Source organism: Pantherophis guttatus, chromosome 1 (genome assembly GCF_059756535.1).
Source record: "Pantherophis guttatus breed Tessera chromosome 1, ASM5975653v1, whole genome shotgun sequence".
Lineage (NCBI taxonomy): Eukaryota > Metazoa > Chordata > Lepidosauria > Squamata > Colubridae > Pantherophis > Pantherophis guttatus.
In genome coordinates this window covers 245,944,952-245,960,050 of record NC_142063.1, presented here as the reverse complement: position 1 = coordinate 245,960,050, position 15,099 = coordinate 245,944,952, and the positions used below count along the sequence as shown (strand labels likewise).

Below are 15,099 nucleotides of genomic sequence, written 5' to 3'. Positions count from 1 at the left end.
GCTAAAATCCCTGCCATAGATACTGTTGGAAGAAACATCCTTCTAGGTTCTGCTCCAAGTGGGGAACAGACACTGGAAACATGGAGACTGCTTGGAAAGATGGTTTAATGGTGGACAGGATCACATGGCTTGACTTCCTGAACAGAAAAAGGGGCAGATACAGCAAGTTTTTCAGGTTTTATGCTCTATCTGGCTTTGAACTTCCTGGGGCCCAGAAAGAGTATCCTGATTGGTTGTCAGACTCCCAGGGGGTGGGGGCCTTGCTGGCTGATGGTCACATGTACTTCCCAGGTCACATGTGGTGAGTTTCTGCTGCTATTGTGTAGAGGGCTAATCCTATCTTTGGCAATTCCTACTATGGCTCTGCCTGAAGGAGGTAGATCTTTGTTACGTAGAATAGACTGGCCCAGGCCTTAATGGCCCATTGACAAAGAGTGGGGGGCAGGAAGGTGGGAGTGCTTTGTCTGTAAAATATGCTTCTCATATTTCTCATCCAGGGAAATATAATATTCTGCCTTTTTCATATTTCCTAAAATATTTCACTCTTCCAGGAAAGGGGTGGGTGCTAACTTCCTACAATACCACACCACCACTAGCGAAGAAAACAACAGGCACAAAGGAATCTCAAGATTGTCATGTTAGGCAATCATAGTTAAATTTTACAATGTTCAAGGCTGATCTTTTTATTCAAATATTAACTGGATTGTGCCTCAAGCAAAATACAATATCAGCAGAGGTGTAAAAGAACTCTATTGTAGACAATGAACACTGGGTGGTGCTAGATGCCGACATATGTCTATGCACCCAGATATCCCCAATGTTTGGTATACTATTCTACAAATTGGATCAGAGATTACAATAGAATAACAGTTTGGAACATTAATTTAAATATATATATATATATTTAACTTTAAAATATTTCAGGGTGATATTATTTCAGTATTTTATGCAGCTCTGAATCATAAATGCAGGGCTTTTAAAGATTTCGTTTGTTTAACTGTGGATAAATCTAATTGACCATATATTATTGAAATGGCTTCAATGTAGTGAGATGACAGTTCAGACCACAGATACTTCCACATTTTCCTGGGAAGAAACTTCCTTTCTTTATACACTTGGTACAGAGCATCCAGGTAATCTTTGTCAATTTGCTGCAAGTTATTAATTTTTAAAATATATTTGTTCAGACATGATGGAAGGGCAGATACGTTGCAGCATCAATCATAAATGACTACTTTAGGCAGAAAGGGATGAACTACAGTACTAGTTGCAGGTGCCAGAAAGCAAAAACTGGACACACTAAGGTGTAGAGCAGGGGTGAAATCCAGCAGGTTCTAACAGGTTCTGGAGAACCGGTAGCAGAAATTTTGAGCAGTTCAGAGAACTGGCAAATACCACCTCTGGCTGATCCCAGAGTGGGGTGGGAATAGAGATTTTGCAGTATCCTTCCCCTGCCATGCCCACCAAGCCATACCACACCCACCAAGCCACATCCATAGAACCGATAGTAAAAAAATTTGGATTTCACCACTGGTGTAGCGGGTTCAATTACTGGTACATTTATTCATTCCAGTGTCTGAAGCTTTTAGGGAAATGGCTTTAAAACAGTCTCCCATGAAGTTTGGGGCTTTCAAACTATCATATCAGATTAAAATGTCCAACCAAAAAGATAAGCTGTGTCAGCAGTTAATGGCATTTGATCTTCCTTTAAACAGACAGGTTAGGCAGGCAACTCCAGCCAAGGGGTTTAGGCAGTCCCTTTCCCTTTAGAGCAGCTAACTCCCTTTCCTCTTTCCTGGTATTCCGTTTTCAGCTAATCGAAGGGTGGGGAGTTAATACAGGAAGTTCAACAGCCATTGCCATGGCCTTCAACTTTCCCTCAGTCATCACACTCGTTTTTTCTTCCTTTTTCAGTGCAGCGCTTAAGATCAGCAGGTACTGAGTCTAACGTTCCCTAATGAGTCTTACTCTCAGGGAAGCTGAAGTGTTATCCTCGCCACAGGAGAAATAATTTTATTATCTACCTGGATTTAAGAAACCCAATCTTAGTGTAACCAGAAAAAAAAAAGCCAAGTTAGATTTTTTTTCTCTCAGGGTGAGATGGTATGGAAGTGAACCCCAAATGTCTTTTTCTACTGGACTCCAGAAAGCAGGAAGAGAACGAGGTGTAAAACTCTACATTAGTACAGCAGGAGTGGGCAACCTGTAACCTTTTTGAGTGCAGCAAAAAGGCAACTCTCATTAGATCTAGTCCAATTAGATCGCCAGTGATTACAAAATGGATATTGCAATCCAACATCTGGAAAGCCGCAATTTCTTCACCTCTCTATTAGAGCTTCTGGGCAGGGAATTTCAGATTCATCTCTAACATGATTACTAGCAAATAAAGATATTTGAAAAGTGCTCTCTTCTGAGAACTGAGGAAACTTAAGGAAGAAAACATTCCTGCTAAATAATTAAGACCACAATGGAGCCCAAAATTTTGGTTCTTAAGTTAGAAATTTGTCAAGTGAGTTTTGCCCCATTTTACGATTTCTTTTGCCACATTTGTTAAGTGAATCACTGCAGTTGTTAAATTAGTAACCACGTTGTTAAGTGAATCTGACTTTGCATGTCAGGTCGCAAATGGGGATCACATGATCTTGAGGTAGTGCAATGGTGAGTCAGTTGTCAAGCATCTGACTGTAAATCATGTGACCATGGAGGATGCTGCAATCGTCTTGTAACGTGTGAAAAAGCGTGAAAAATGGTCATAAGTTCCGTTTTTCAATGGTGGTGTAACTGAGTCACTAAATGAACTGTTTTAAGTCAAGGACTTAAATTGTATGCCGGATGGAAATCAAACTTTTAAGCATTAGAAGAAGGTCACATAGCCTATTCCTGGATGTTGACATATTTTTCAAGGTCCCTGATGGGAAGAATATTTATGGACCTATTGTCCATAAAAAGAGCCCTACAAGGTAGAATTAAAATCATCTGTCTGCTGTCTGCTACTAGAGCTGATAGCTGAAGTCAGACCAGGGTTGTCTTCAATAAACAAGGAAATGTTTCACTGAACTGTCTTGGATCACCCATCTCCAGATTGTAGTTTCAATTGTAGCTTGCAATCCAACATCTGGAAAGCCACACTTTCTTCACCTCTGTATTAGACCTTCTGGGCAGGGAATTTCAAATTCACCTCTAACATGATTACTAGTAAATAAAGGTATTTGAAAAGTGCTCTCTTCTGAGGAGAATTGAGGTGACTTAAGGAAGAAAACATTCCTGTTAAATAATTAATTAATTAATTAATTAATTAATTAATAATTAATAAAATACCAGTATTATCTTTTAATATTGAAGCTAACCTACGTGGATGTCGACATCCTATAAACCTTTGCCATCAATGTCAATGTCATTTTCTAATATAAATACTGGACCTTTTTTTCAAGGTTCAACGGTAGCTCATGGGAATCATAGTATGGCATGATCAGTAAATAGTAAATGCTTGCAAGTTCACAGAAAATCATTGAAAACACTTTATTAGTCATTTTATTAACCACTTTGTTAAAATAGGGGGATTGCAAAGGTTTTTTTTTAAATTAGTTTTAAGTAGCATCATTATATTATAGAGATTTCATTGGCTGATTCACAGAGCCATGTTTTGAACCAGCCAGAGTGGTTTGAATCGCATAATTTTCAGCTATAAATCCTACTGGCAGGGCTCACACATAATACTAAATCAAATGCTAACAACAAGTATTACTTTGGCACATTTAAAGCCATCTGGGTGACTTAGGGCCAATCACTCTCAGCTCCCCCACCCCATGGTGGTGAAAATTGGAGATGTGTGCATTAAGTATGTACGCCATCTTGAGCTATCAAAATAAAGGTGGAATAAAAATCCATATAAATAGCAAAGTAATTAGCACTGGATGAAATATTAATTTTGAAAAAAGATAATGAAAATGATTCAGATTTAGGAACATCTTTATAGCATGAGCAAGCATTCTTGAGAGCACACACAAACAAAATTGAATTAAAAGATGTAGGAAGGAGACCCTTGAGTAAGAAATAACATTAAGAGGATATGGCTGAAAGATCTGACTGTCAGCACTAGAGTAAATGTAAAGTCTCCAAGACTGAATAAGAGATGATTTCTTGTCCGAGGAACTGATCAGAAATCAGGTTATGTTCGTTCTATATATAATCATATCTTTGGTTCTTTTGGCAATAAATCAACAATCACCTCAAATGTTTATACTGCAACTTGGTAACAATGAAGAAAGATAATTGTGTTTCAATAAGATCTAGCCACTCCTATTGTCATAATTCCATTATTGGTAACAGAGCAATACTTGACCATATGACTTGCTGCTTAGTATTCAGTTGCAGGGTGAGATTAACATTACTTTTATATAGCACAGCTTCTATACGTAGCGTTTCACAAATAATACAATCAAAGGGTCCCTGCTCCAAGAGTCTTATAATCTAAAGCACAAAGAAAAGCAAAAAGAAAGAGTAATTTATTTATTTATTTATTTATTTATTATTTAAATTTGTATACCGCCCTTCTCCTGAAGGACTCAGGGCGGTGAACAGCCAAAATTTAAAACACATACAGTATAAAAATTAAAAAGAATTAAAACAGAATTAAATCAGTTTGGCTTCCCTAAATTTTAAAACCCTTTCCCCATAAAATAACCCATTAAAATTTTAAGCCAGCCCGGCTTGCTGGAATAAGAAGATCTTTAACGCTCGGCGGAAAGTACGGAGGTCCGGGATCAGTCGTATTCCTGGGGGTAGCTCGTTCCAGAGGGTGGGTACCCCCACAGAGAAGGCTCTCCCCCTGGGGGTCGTCAGTCGACATTGCTTGACCGACGGCACCCTGAGGAGACCCTCTCTATGAGAGCGAATTGGCCGGTGGGAGGTTATCGGTGGCAGAAGGTGGTCTCGTAAGTACCCGGGCCCTAAGCCATGGAGTGCTTTAAAGATGAGAACCAATACCTTGAAGCGCACCTGGAAGACCACCGGGAGCCAGTGCAGCTCCGCAGGAGAGGTGTTACATGGGAGCGCCATGTCGCCCCCATAATTACCCGCACGGCCACATTCTGGACCAGCTGGAGCCTCCGGGTATTCCTCAAGGGGAGCCCCATGTAGAGAGCATTACAGTAGTCCAGGCGAGAAGTGACGAGGGCGTAAGTGACCGTGCATAAGGAGTCCCGATCCAGAAAGGGCCGCAACTGGCGTATCAGGCGAACCTGATAAAAAGCCCCCCTGGCCACGGCCGTCATATGCTCTTCTAAAGACAGCTGTGCATCTAGGAGGATGCCTAAGTTACGAGCCCTCTCCGTGGGGGCCAATGACTCGCCCTCAGCTGGCTATATCGGGACGCCGGCAACCACAGCCACTTGGTCTTGGAGGGGTTGAGTCGGAGCCTGTTCCTCCCCATCCAGACCCGCATGGCTTCCAGGCATCGGGACATCACTTCAAGGGCATCGTTGGGGTGGTCTGGGGTGGAGATGTACAGCTGAGTGTCATCAGCGTACAGATGGCACCGCACCGCACCCCAAATCCAGTAATAAAGATGAACAGAGGAAGAAACTTTCAGAGAACTTGCCCTGTCAATGTATTGCAATGAAAACAGAAATTGTACAGTACACCAAATTAGGATTAAACTTCATGCATCTGATTAGGTTGGATTTTAAGGTGCAATAATGCCCTAGATGTGATTATTATGATTGCATGTAGTTTTTAGTTATAACAAGGTCCTAAATTGTTCCAAAGCCTTTCTGGAAAAAAAAAAGATATGAATTCTCATAACAGAAACAAAAAGATAGGTACTAATTTTGAAATAATGGAATCAGATATTTTTAGATTCTGATAATTGGGATCAAGAATGGTTGAGATGAATGTTGAGACGGTTACTATATTTGGGAAATAAATTGCTCTTTAGTTATTAAATTTATACACACCAAATTATATTTAAGTAAGTTTAATGTAGTACCAAAATATAATACATTAAAGGCCGTGATTTCTAAAGAAAAACACTTTTAAAGTAATATATTACTACTTTCACTCATTAAATAAAAAAACCTTTTATAACTGTATGAAGATAAATCATTATTTTAATCTTGGGATAGAGGTGTTTTGTGCAATGGCTGCCATAAATCTCACATATTACAGGTGTGTCCCTAATTTTTCAATATTTGCAATCACAATAATTATAGCAATAATTAAATACCTTTTCTCACAAAGTACTAAGCCTGGGTTAGCCTTTGGCAACAGCTGCACACTCCCAGGTCTGGACTGATTGCTCCACAGGAATGTATTAAAGGGCTCAGAAAGAGTTGCTTTATTCAGAGGGTGCAAAGCTGCGGAGCAACTACCTGTAATGTCGTGCCAATCTACAGCATGCTAATCACGCTTAATCCCTTCCTGTCATTTTCTTGCTACGAATGTCACACTTTGAATGCTTATATTTCAATAGAATGTAAGTATTGTTTTTGTCTGGTTGGGAGGCCATGGGCATAAAAATTCCAGATGTGGAAAAAAAAAACCTGGTAGCATCTCTCCACTATTAGAGTTGAGTGGTATCAGCGTGCTGCTCAATTCCCTCTCATGGGAATTGCATTGACAGTGAATGAATCTGTCAAGAGCTAAACCAGCTTGAATTATTTGAAAGATAACTTTGTCTTTCAAGAGAGAGACAGTATATCAGAGTATGGGAGGGTGAGGAAAAGGAATAGGAAAAACGTGATACAAATACATATGTATCTAAGGGTTATTTGAGGGATCATCCATTCTCTGGATTACATCTGCCCATTCCATCAAATCTAGCAGAGAGGATCATAATATTAATATTTGTTTGTATATATTGTTTTTAGCTTTGTTATATGTCACTCAGTCATTTGTAAATATGATGAATAAATAAATAACATAGGAAACTGTATCACTTGAATATACTCTGGTAGCAGAAAAACACGCCAAGTGGCAAGTGGAATACTCTAAATTGTTGTTACACAGGGGACTTTGTGAATATATATGAAATTTTCAATTGCTACCTAAAAGAAAATTATTTTTAAAAATCAAGGATACTCCAGATACATTTGTATATTTTATTTTTAACAATAGAACAGAGATTGATAAGATTCAAAATATGCATTTAATGTTTCTACCTTGTATCTTTTATATGTGCAAACCGCAATGTGATATGGCCAATAATAAATATGTTTTACCTATTTTTCCAGTCATCATCAGTTAAAAGGAAATGTTCTATTTGGTCAATAAATTTTTCATGCTAGACTGAATAAAATTATATCTATACATTGGCATTAAAGGGGGCCAGTAACTAATGCTGTAGTTTTTAACACTAACATGATACATAAAGTGTCAAGTTAGTTAATGTGCTTGAAGCCCTTTTTCTTTTTAGTTACTGTTTATTTTTAACCTTTGGCTGCAACTTTTTTTTTGCTCCGATCCCCATCTTTCCAGTATTGCTCTGTCTGCATTTCGGTAAGTCGCGAGATAGTCCGTTGAAAGGCAAATATCTCTTCCTCTCCCGTAAACATAGAAAGTGCTTCAGCTGAATCCTAGAGACACGTAAAAAGAAAAATACAAGAATTTTTTGGGGAAAATATTTATATATATTTTTAAATGTTTTAATATTTGTATTCTATGTTTTTTATCTTGGCTGTACACCGCCCTGAGTCCTCAGGGAGAAGGGCGGTATATAAATTGGAAATTAAATTAAATTAAATTAAATTTAAATTAAATTAAAAAAAGCCATTGTGGGCTTCTTGCATGGATCCTCAGTAATGAAATTCCACTGCACAGCAAGACAACGAACTCTTTAGTACAGATCGCCCTTGTTCAGCAACCAAACTTGTTTTGCAATTAGGACGGTGATGAAAAAACAACGTTATGGTCACTCCCTGTATTTATGATCTTTACAGGTGTGCAAAGAACTTAGTAATCACTTCACTTAACGATCAAGTTGCCAGTCCCAATTGTGATCACTAAATGGGGACAACCTATAGTGAAGAGAAAGACACATAGGCCACCAAACCACTTTGCAACTGGAATCCTTGGCTCAAAGGGTAGCCTCACTTGTATCCAGCTCATATCTACTTACTCCAGTGTCAGGGTTCCGACGGATGCCCTAATTAAATCATGAGTCTCGAGCCAAGCTTAAAAAGAAATCCAGTTATTTATTAGGAGCTTTATGTCGGCATGTGAAGCCAGCTCTGACCCTCCGTAATTTATGCTCCAATTATGACCCCCCTACCCCCAGGGTGTGTCATCAATCACATTCGCCAACAGAGCAATTTCACGGGTTGTAGCAGTCACTCCTCTTGGGCTGCTGTAGGTAAACTTGGGATACAGCCTTGAGGAGATAAGCGTGGAATGTGCATTTGTCTTTGGCTGCTGTGCCATTTTGCTGGTTTCCCATCCCCCCTGGCCTATGGCAACTCGAGAGCAGGCCAGGGATGCTTTGCAAGTTGACATCCAGTTTCTGAAACATTAACAGGAAACAGAGCTCCAACTCCCATTATTTTATAAACACACCCAAACTTTATATACGTGCATTTGTTGATGCTTTTTTTGTGTTTGTATGTCTAATGTGTTTTATCAGTGTTGTATACTGTGATTGCAGGACCTCTGTAGATTGCCATACGCTAAATAAATAAATAAAACTCCCATTACCTAACATGAAGTGTGGGGAGGGTAGAAATATAAAAAATGTATCCATGCCTTTGTTTTTTACACTTCACTGGAATGGAATTACCTTTCAGGTAACCAGGATGGCTAGAAGAGCCAAATCCCAAATTTCATAGGAAACAGTGGAGAGGATGTCAGGTATTAGGGTTTTTAAACTTCTTTAACTACCTGTCCAGACCATTTTTGTTGCATTTCCAGTAATACATTTTGAGGGAAGGGTAGAAAGAGATGAAGAATATAAGCTGAAGTAATAACAAGTGAGAAAGAGAATGAGAAAGTTAGAAAAACAGAACAGCTGGTGTGCAGGTAAGACTCTTGACACATAAACAACTTTATAAAAAGATCCTGGACTACAGTGGACAAAGACCGCTGTGGCAGTGAATATACATCTATTGCTCTCTCCATTCCCATGAACTCAAAAGCCGTCTCAAATCTGCTGGACTGAGGCAAATTGTCAGAAGAGATCATCTGATGATGAACCTGTCCCATCAGGTGTAGCAGAACATGTGCTATATGGTACTTTCTGGGGGGGGGGGAAGTCCCCTTTTGAGTTTGTTACCCTGTCCTTTCCAGTGAACTGTGTGAACTACCTGTTTTTCAGGAAAAAAAAGGATTTTTCTTCCACAAACCATCCCTGGAGATTTCAAAAGGCAGCTAGACAGCCATCGATTGGGAATGTTTCCATTTGAATTCCTCTTCTGAGCAAGGGGTTAGATTCAATAGCTTGATGGCACCCACAAACTCCAGGATTTGGGTGCAAAGTCAGCATAAGACTTTATAGAGATAAGGGTCCAGGCTCTCTTGAAGAAAGCTTACTGACAGGTTACAAAAGGATTGTTCCTGTCACTCACCTGTGCCTTTTTTGATAAAAGTCATCAGAACTCCAAAATGATACCTATACAGTAGTGGCCAAAATTGTGGAAACCTTTTGGGAAAAGTGTATTTTTGAGGTTTGATGGCTAATAACACCACTTTTTTGGGAGTTTCAAGATAATCATATTCTACTGCTGGAATGGCCTGGGAATAACCCAGACCTTAACCCAACTGAAAATCTATGGAGCCGAATAAAGAAACTTGTTAGTTAGAAGCGACTCAGCAATAAAACCCAGTTAATAGAAGCAATCATTCAATCTTGGTTTCACATTATAACAGCTGCAGAACTAAAAGATTTGGTACACTCCATGGGAAGACGTTGTAAATTCATGCTAAAGGTTACCCAACTACCGTATTTTCCGGCGTATAAGACGACTTTTTAACACATGAAAATCTTCTCAAAAGTCGGGGGTCATCTTATACGCCGGGTGTCGTTCTCCTGTAACCAGGCAGACCAGCCCGAAAGGCTCTGACGAGCCTTAAATGGCTCTGACGGTCCCAGCTCTGACGGTCGATCCCAGCTCTGACGATCCCAGCTGAGTTCCCTGCAACTCAGCTGGGATCGCCAGAAACCACGTAAAAGGGAAAAAGTTTTTTCCCTTTTACTCTGGCGATCCCAGCTCTGACGATCCCAGCTGAGTTCCCTGCAACTCAGCTGGGATCGCCAGAAATCACGTAAAAGGAAAAAAAGTTTTTTACCTTTTACTCTGAGGATCCCAGCTCTGACGATCCCAGCTGAGTTCTCTGCAACTCAGCTGGGATCGCCAGAAACCACGTAAAAGGAAAAAAGTTTTCCCCCTCCAGCTTGCTTACCTCAGCTGCTAGTCGCAACGCTTGCCTTGCTTTGCTTGCCTGAATCTATTCAGGCAAGCAAGCAACTCCCTGCCTGCAATCAAGCAAGGAGTTAGTTGTGGACTTCAACTCCCAGAATTCCTCAGCCAGCAAAACAAAGCTGGCTGAGGAATTCTGGGAGTTGAAGTCTACAAGTCTTAAAGTTGCCAAGGTTGGAGACCCCTGTTTTATTGGGTAAGTTTTTTTCCCCTTTGGGAGCTTTAAAAAAAATAGTCAATTGGGGTTTTTTAGTTGTTCTTTTTTAGACCTAGCCATTTAAAGTTTAGGAAGTTTTAAATTTAGCTTTCATATAAAAATAAAAATAAAATAAAATAAAATAATATTTGTGCAGCTTTCTGAGATTTAGTGTGTTTCTGTAGTGTTTCACTCCAACTACACAAACACACAAAATCTCACAAAGCTGTATGTGGAATTTTGTGTGTGTAAAGTATGAAAGTTGGTTTTTTGGACTTTTTGTGGCTGTGTGAGGTTCCTGCTTGTTGCAGGGGCCATTTTGGGTCTAGCACAGCTGCTTTTACATTGTGGGTGAGCCAGTTGTGTTGTGTTGTGTGTGTTTAGAGTGTGAAAGTTTTTTGGGGGGGCTTTTTGTGGCTGTGTGAGGTTCCTGCTTATTACAGGGGCCATTTTGGGTCTAGCACAGCTGCTTTTACATTGTAGGTGAGCCAGTTGATGTTTTTTAATTTTTATTTGGTGTGCATTGGAAGAGGGGCAGTCTTATATGACGAGTATAGCCCAAACCCTATATTTTAACAGGAAAAGTTGGGGGTCGTCTTATACGCCCAGTCGTCTTATACGCCGGAAAATACGGTAAGTATTAACTGACATGGTAATTTTTGTATATCTCATTTTTTCTGTGTTTCACTTTTCTTCTTTATATTGTAACTACTATTCTAATACCAAATCCTTCATAAAAGTTATTGCATTACATTCTTGATTAAATTATCTTTCCATTGATATATAATTTTATGGTACTACTAGAAAAAAAAGTGGTGTTATTAGCTAGTTTTAGAAAATACACTTTTCCCAAAAGGTTTCCACAATTTTGGCCATTACCGTATAGGTATCGTTTTGGAGTTCTGCGGCCCTGATGACCTTTATCAAGAAAGGCACAGGTGAGTGACAGGAACAATCCTTTTGTAATCTGTCAGCAGTTTAGCAAACGTAGTAGTTACTGCCCATGAAATCTATTTTCATTGGGAAATGCTGGTAGTAATTTTTCATATGCAGCAGTTAACTCAAGAATTCTCACTCTGCAATTAATATCTGGGGGGGGGGGGAGAGAATAATAAAAGATTCACAAAAAGATATTGCGCATTAATGAATATTTATGAATGTTTGCAGTGGGGTTTTGCTTTGTTTTATATTGCATATTGTAGGAGGTAGTGTGTATCAGCTCTTTTCCATATGAATCTAAAGAAAAAAGACACTTATAGATGCTCCCTATTCTAACAGAGCTTCTAACTGATACACAGCTTAAAACAAGTACAATGAACTGCATTTGAGTAATTTGTAACAGTTGACCCAACATTTTCAATGCATTAGAAATATATTCTTAGATTTGTGGACGTTTATGGATCCTAATCCATGAATAAATAGCATAACCTTAAATTACGGCAGAGGAAAAAATGCTACATTGAACCTGCAGGAAAGCTACAGACTGACCCTCTAAATGTTTTTTTGTTTTACAATAATGCCAGCACATAGACCCAAACCAATTATGCTCTCTTGCAACAAAGGCACTAATGTTCCTAGTGCTTACCTGGCTCAACCCCAAATCATCCATCAGTACCCTTTTCTCATCCAGTCCACTATCATGGTCCGCTTGAATAAATATACTCTGGAGGGGAGCTGATGCAGAGCAAATAAGACGCACCTGGAACAAAGAATAATGGCTGAAGTTCATCAATTAGAGTTCTTATTTCTCCATTGAATCTCTCAACCCTCTTTATTTTCTTTTATTTTTAAATGGAATACTTTTTAAAGTTCATTTGGAGCAACTGGTTTCTGATTCTGGTGGTACAGGTTGCACTCATTAACAATGCAGAAGGATGTAGAGGTGGTGCTATCATTCAATTACAAATAACTTTTAATATTGAAATATTTTTATTATTTATCTTACTTCTGTAATAGCTTTTAAAATAAAAAAACAAAAATACAGTAGATCCATGATAGCGAACCTATGGCATGCGTGCCACAGGTGGCACACAGAGTCCTCTTTGTGGGCACATAAACCATCGCTCAGCTCAACTCCACCCTGCATGGATGTGCCTCCCGCCGGCCAGCTGATTTTTGGGTCCCTGCTGCGCATGCACAGGGGGGTGGGGCGCATGTGGGAGACGCACGCATATGCAGGGATTTGTGCGCGCATGCGTGGGGGCACGAGGGAGCGCGGGGGGTGCGGCACCCCCCTGTGGCCCATTTTGGGCTTAGCAGGCCTCTCGGCAGCCTCCTGGGCCATGGGGGTGGTGGTGGTGGTGGTGGTCGCACGCGCATTGTATTATGGGTGCAGGCACATGTGCGCGCACTTTCAGCACACAACGGCAAAAAGGTTAGCCATCACTGCACTAGATGCTGAATTGCTATTTCAAACTCGATCAAAAAGGTACTTATTTTATTTATACATCAGGCCATCGCTCTAAATCATAGGTGTCAAACTTGCAACATCACATTGCCATCATGTGAAGTTTTGTGACATTTTTCCCATTACCGGAGGTGGGGTGGGTGTGGCATGCACGTGATGCATCTGGCCCGTGGGCCGCCAGTTTGACACCCCTGCTCTAAATCATCACTAAATCAAATTTAGATAGCAATCTGTTTTCATTCATTTTTTAAAAATATTTTTGCCGTATACAGTATTAAGATCCAGGAAAAATCAAATGAGGGATTCCAAAACCTTTCAGCCCAGTGATAAAACCAAGAAAGCAGGGAAACATGTATAGTTCTAAGACACACACACCTTCATTCAATAATGCCAGACATCCAGATATTATGTTTCCTTCAAATATGAAAACCTTTGGATCCAGCTGTCCAAGAGCTCCAAAACACTGGAAAGCAAACCAGGTCTCTTTAGAATCTCCTCACAAGGGCTGCATGGATTCTTAAATGCCTGCTTCGTTCTACTACCCATTTTGGCATGACATCTTACAGGTGCAGCATTTTTCATTCAATTAAAGCAAAAATTCCTGAGAAAATACTTGCCTGGCAGGATAGAGATGCAGATCAATTGTGAGCAATTGCATTTTTTTAAAAAATGTGCAGGTAGCAGTCAAGGAATCTTTTCCAACTTTAACTTTTGAAAATTGCAGCAGGCTAATAATACTAGTCTTTGGAAAGCATACTTTTTTCCCCAGGACTTTTGGAATGACTACAGTATATGACAATGACATGCTATTCTGCTGTCCTCCCAGGAAGGGCCATAGAGATTGGGACTTTCGTAAATGATCTAGATGTCTTAAATATAGCTCCAGGTGATCCTTGTTAATTTAAAATAGAGAGGTAACCCTCTTTTTTTAAATTTTGAGATGAGAATAAATTCTGATTAGGCAATACTTGAGGACAATGATATCATTATGGATTCTTTTACACAACTAACATTATTTGTCTTTATGAGATTTACCTCAGAATGGAAACAGTTTGCTTGTTTCTTTCTCTTAGCTCTTGTGAGGTATTGTAATAAATATGTCATGCTTCTGGAAGACACAGTCATTAAGCACCCTCTTCAGTGATGGGTTGCTCCCGGTTCAGTCCGGTTCTTGTGAACCGGTAGTAATGGTGGTGGGAGACTCCGCCCACCTGCCCAGATGTCATCATGAATGATTTGCACATGGGTAGAAGCGCGCACGCGACCAAAGCAAGCGATGCGCACGCGTGTGCGCTCCCGTTGCAAACCGGTAGCGGAGGTAACTAAAACCCACCCCTGACCCTTTCCTTTAATTGTAGTCTCACTATGGATGCACTTGTTGGATTTCGGAGAAGCAAAAGTTAGCCTATTTGCTTCCTTTCAGATGCTCCTACTTGTTCAATAGGAAAAGGTTATACTTGTGCACGGCTCTCTGCTGAGGGGGAATTATTAATAGAAGCCAGGATGTTGGGAATTTTATTCTGACCTAAACAGAACTCATTTGCATTTTCAGGGGTCATGTATGGATAACAACATAATCAGACCATTTCCCCATTTCAAAGTAATTCTCAACCCATATGCAATTAAAAATTAAAATTAAAATGCATACATATATTTCAAATGAAATATAATTAAACATACTATACTTAAATGTAAAAATACATTTAAAGAGACACATTTAAATACATAATTTTGCATAGCCATTTTAAAAAAATCTGTAGATTCATCTGGAAACAGGAGAAAATAATCCTATGAATGCACTTTAAAAGCAGAAAACTGACATGGAACAGAAATAGACTGATCTCTCCCATCGTACGTCCATGAAAAAACTGATAAAAGTTCTTATGGGCCATAAAGACAGTATATAGGGAATATTTGTTTTACTCTCTCTCTCGTGTTAGCCAGGAAGGATAAGAAATCTCTATTGTAGTTTTTACTACCTTGCAGATTCCCTGGTATGGTAGAAAGAAGCATCACCCAATGGGTTAATCTTCCCCAGTGCTGCAGCTGCAGAGGTATACTTTAAACTGTCACTATGTATTTGAGGGGACAAT

At 39.6% G+C, this 15,099-nt stretch overlaps 1 protein-coding gene across 1 annotated transcript in view; it reads right to left on the bottom strand.

Moving 5' to 3' along the window:
* Nucleotides 1-7,083: 7,083 nt before the first annotated feature.
* Nucleotides 7,084-15,099, bottom strand: part of AFG1L (AFG1 like ATPase) — a 71,819-nt gene continuing 63,803 nt past the window's right edge. The window contains exons 12-13 of the mRNA XM_034409121.3: nt 12,185-12,298; nt 7,084-7,571 (exon numbers count right to left, since the gene is read on the bottom strand). Coding sequence (XP_034265012.1) covers nt 7,425-7,571; nt 12,185-12,298 — 261 coding nt within the window. The 3' untranslated portion in view covers nt 7,084-7,424. The remainder of the gene's footprint in view (nt 7,572-12,184; nt 12,299-15,099) is intronic.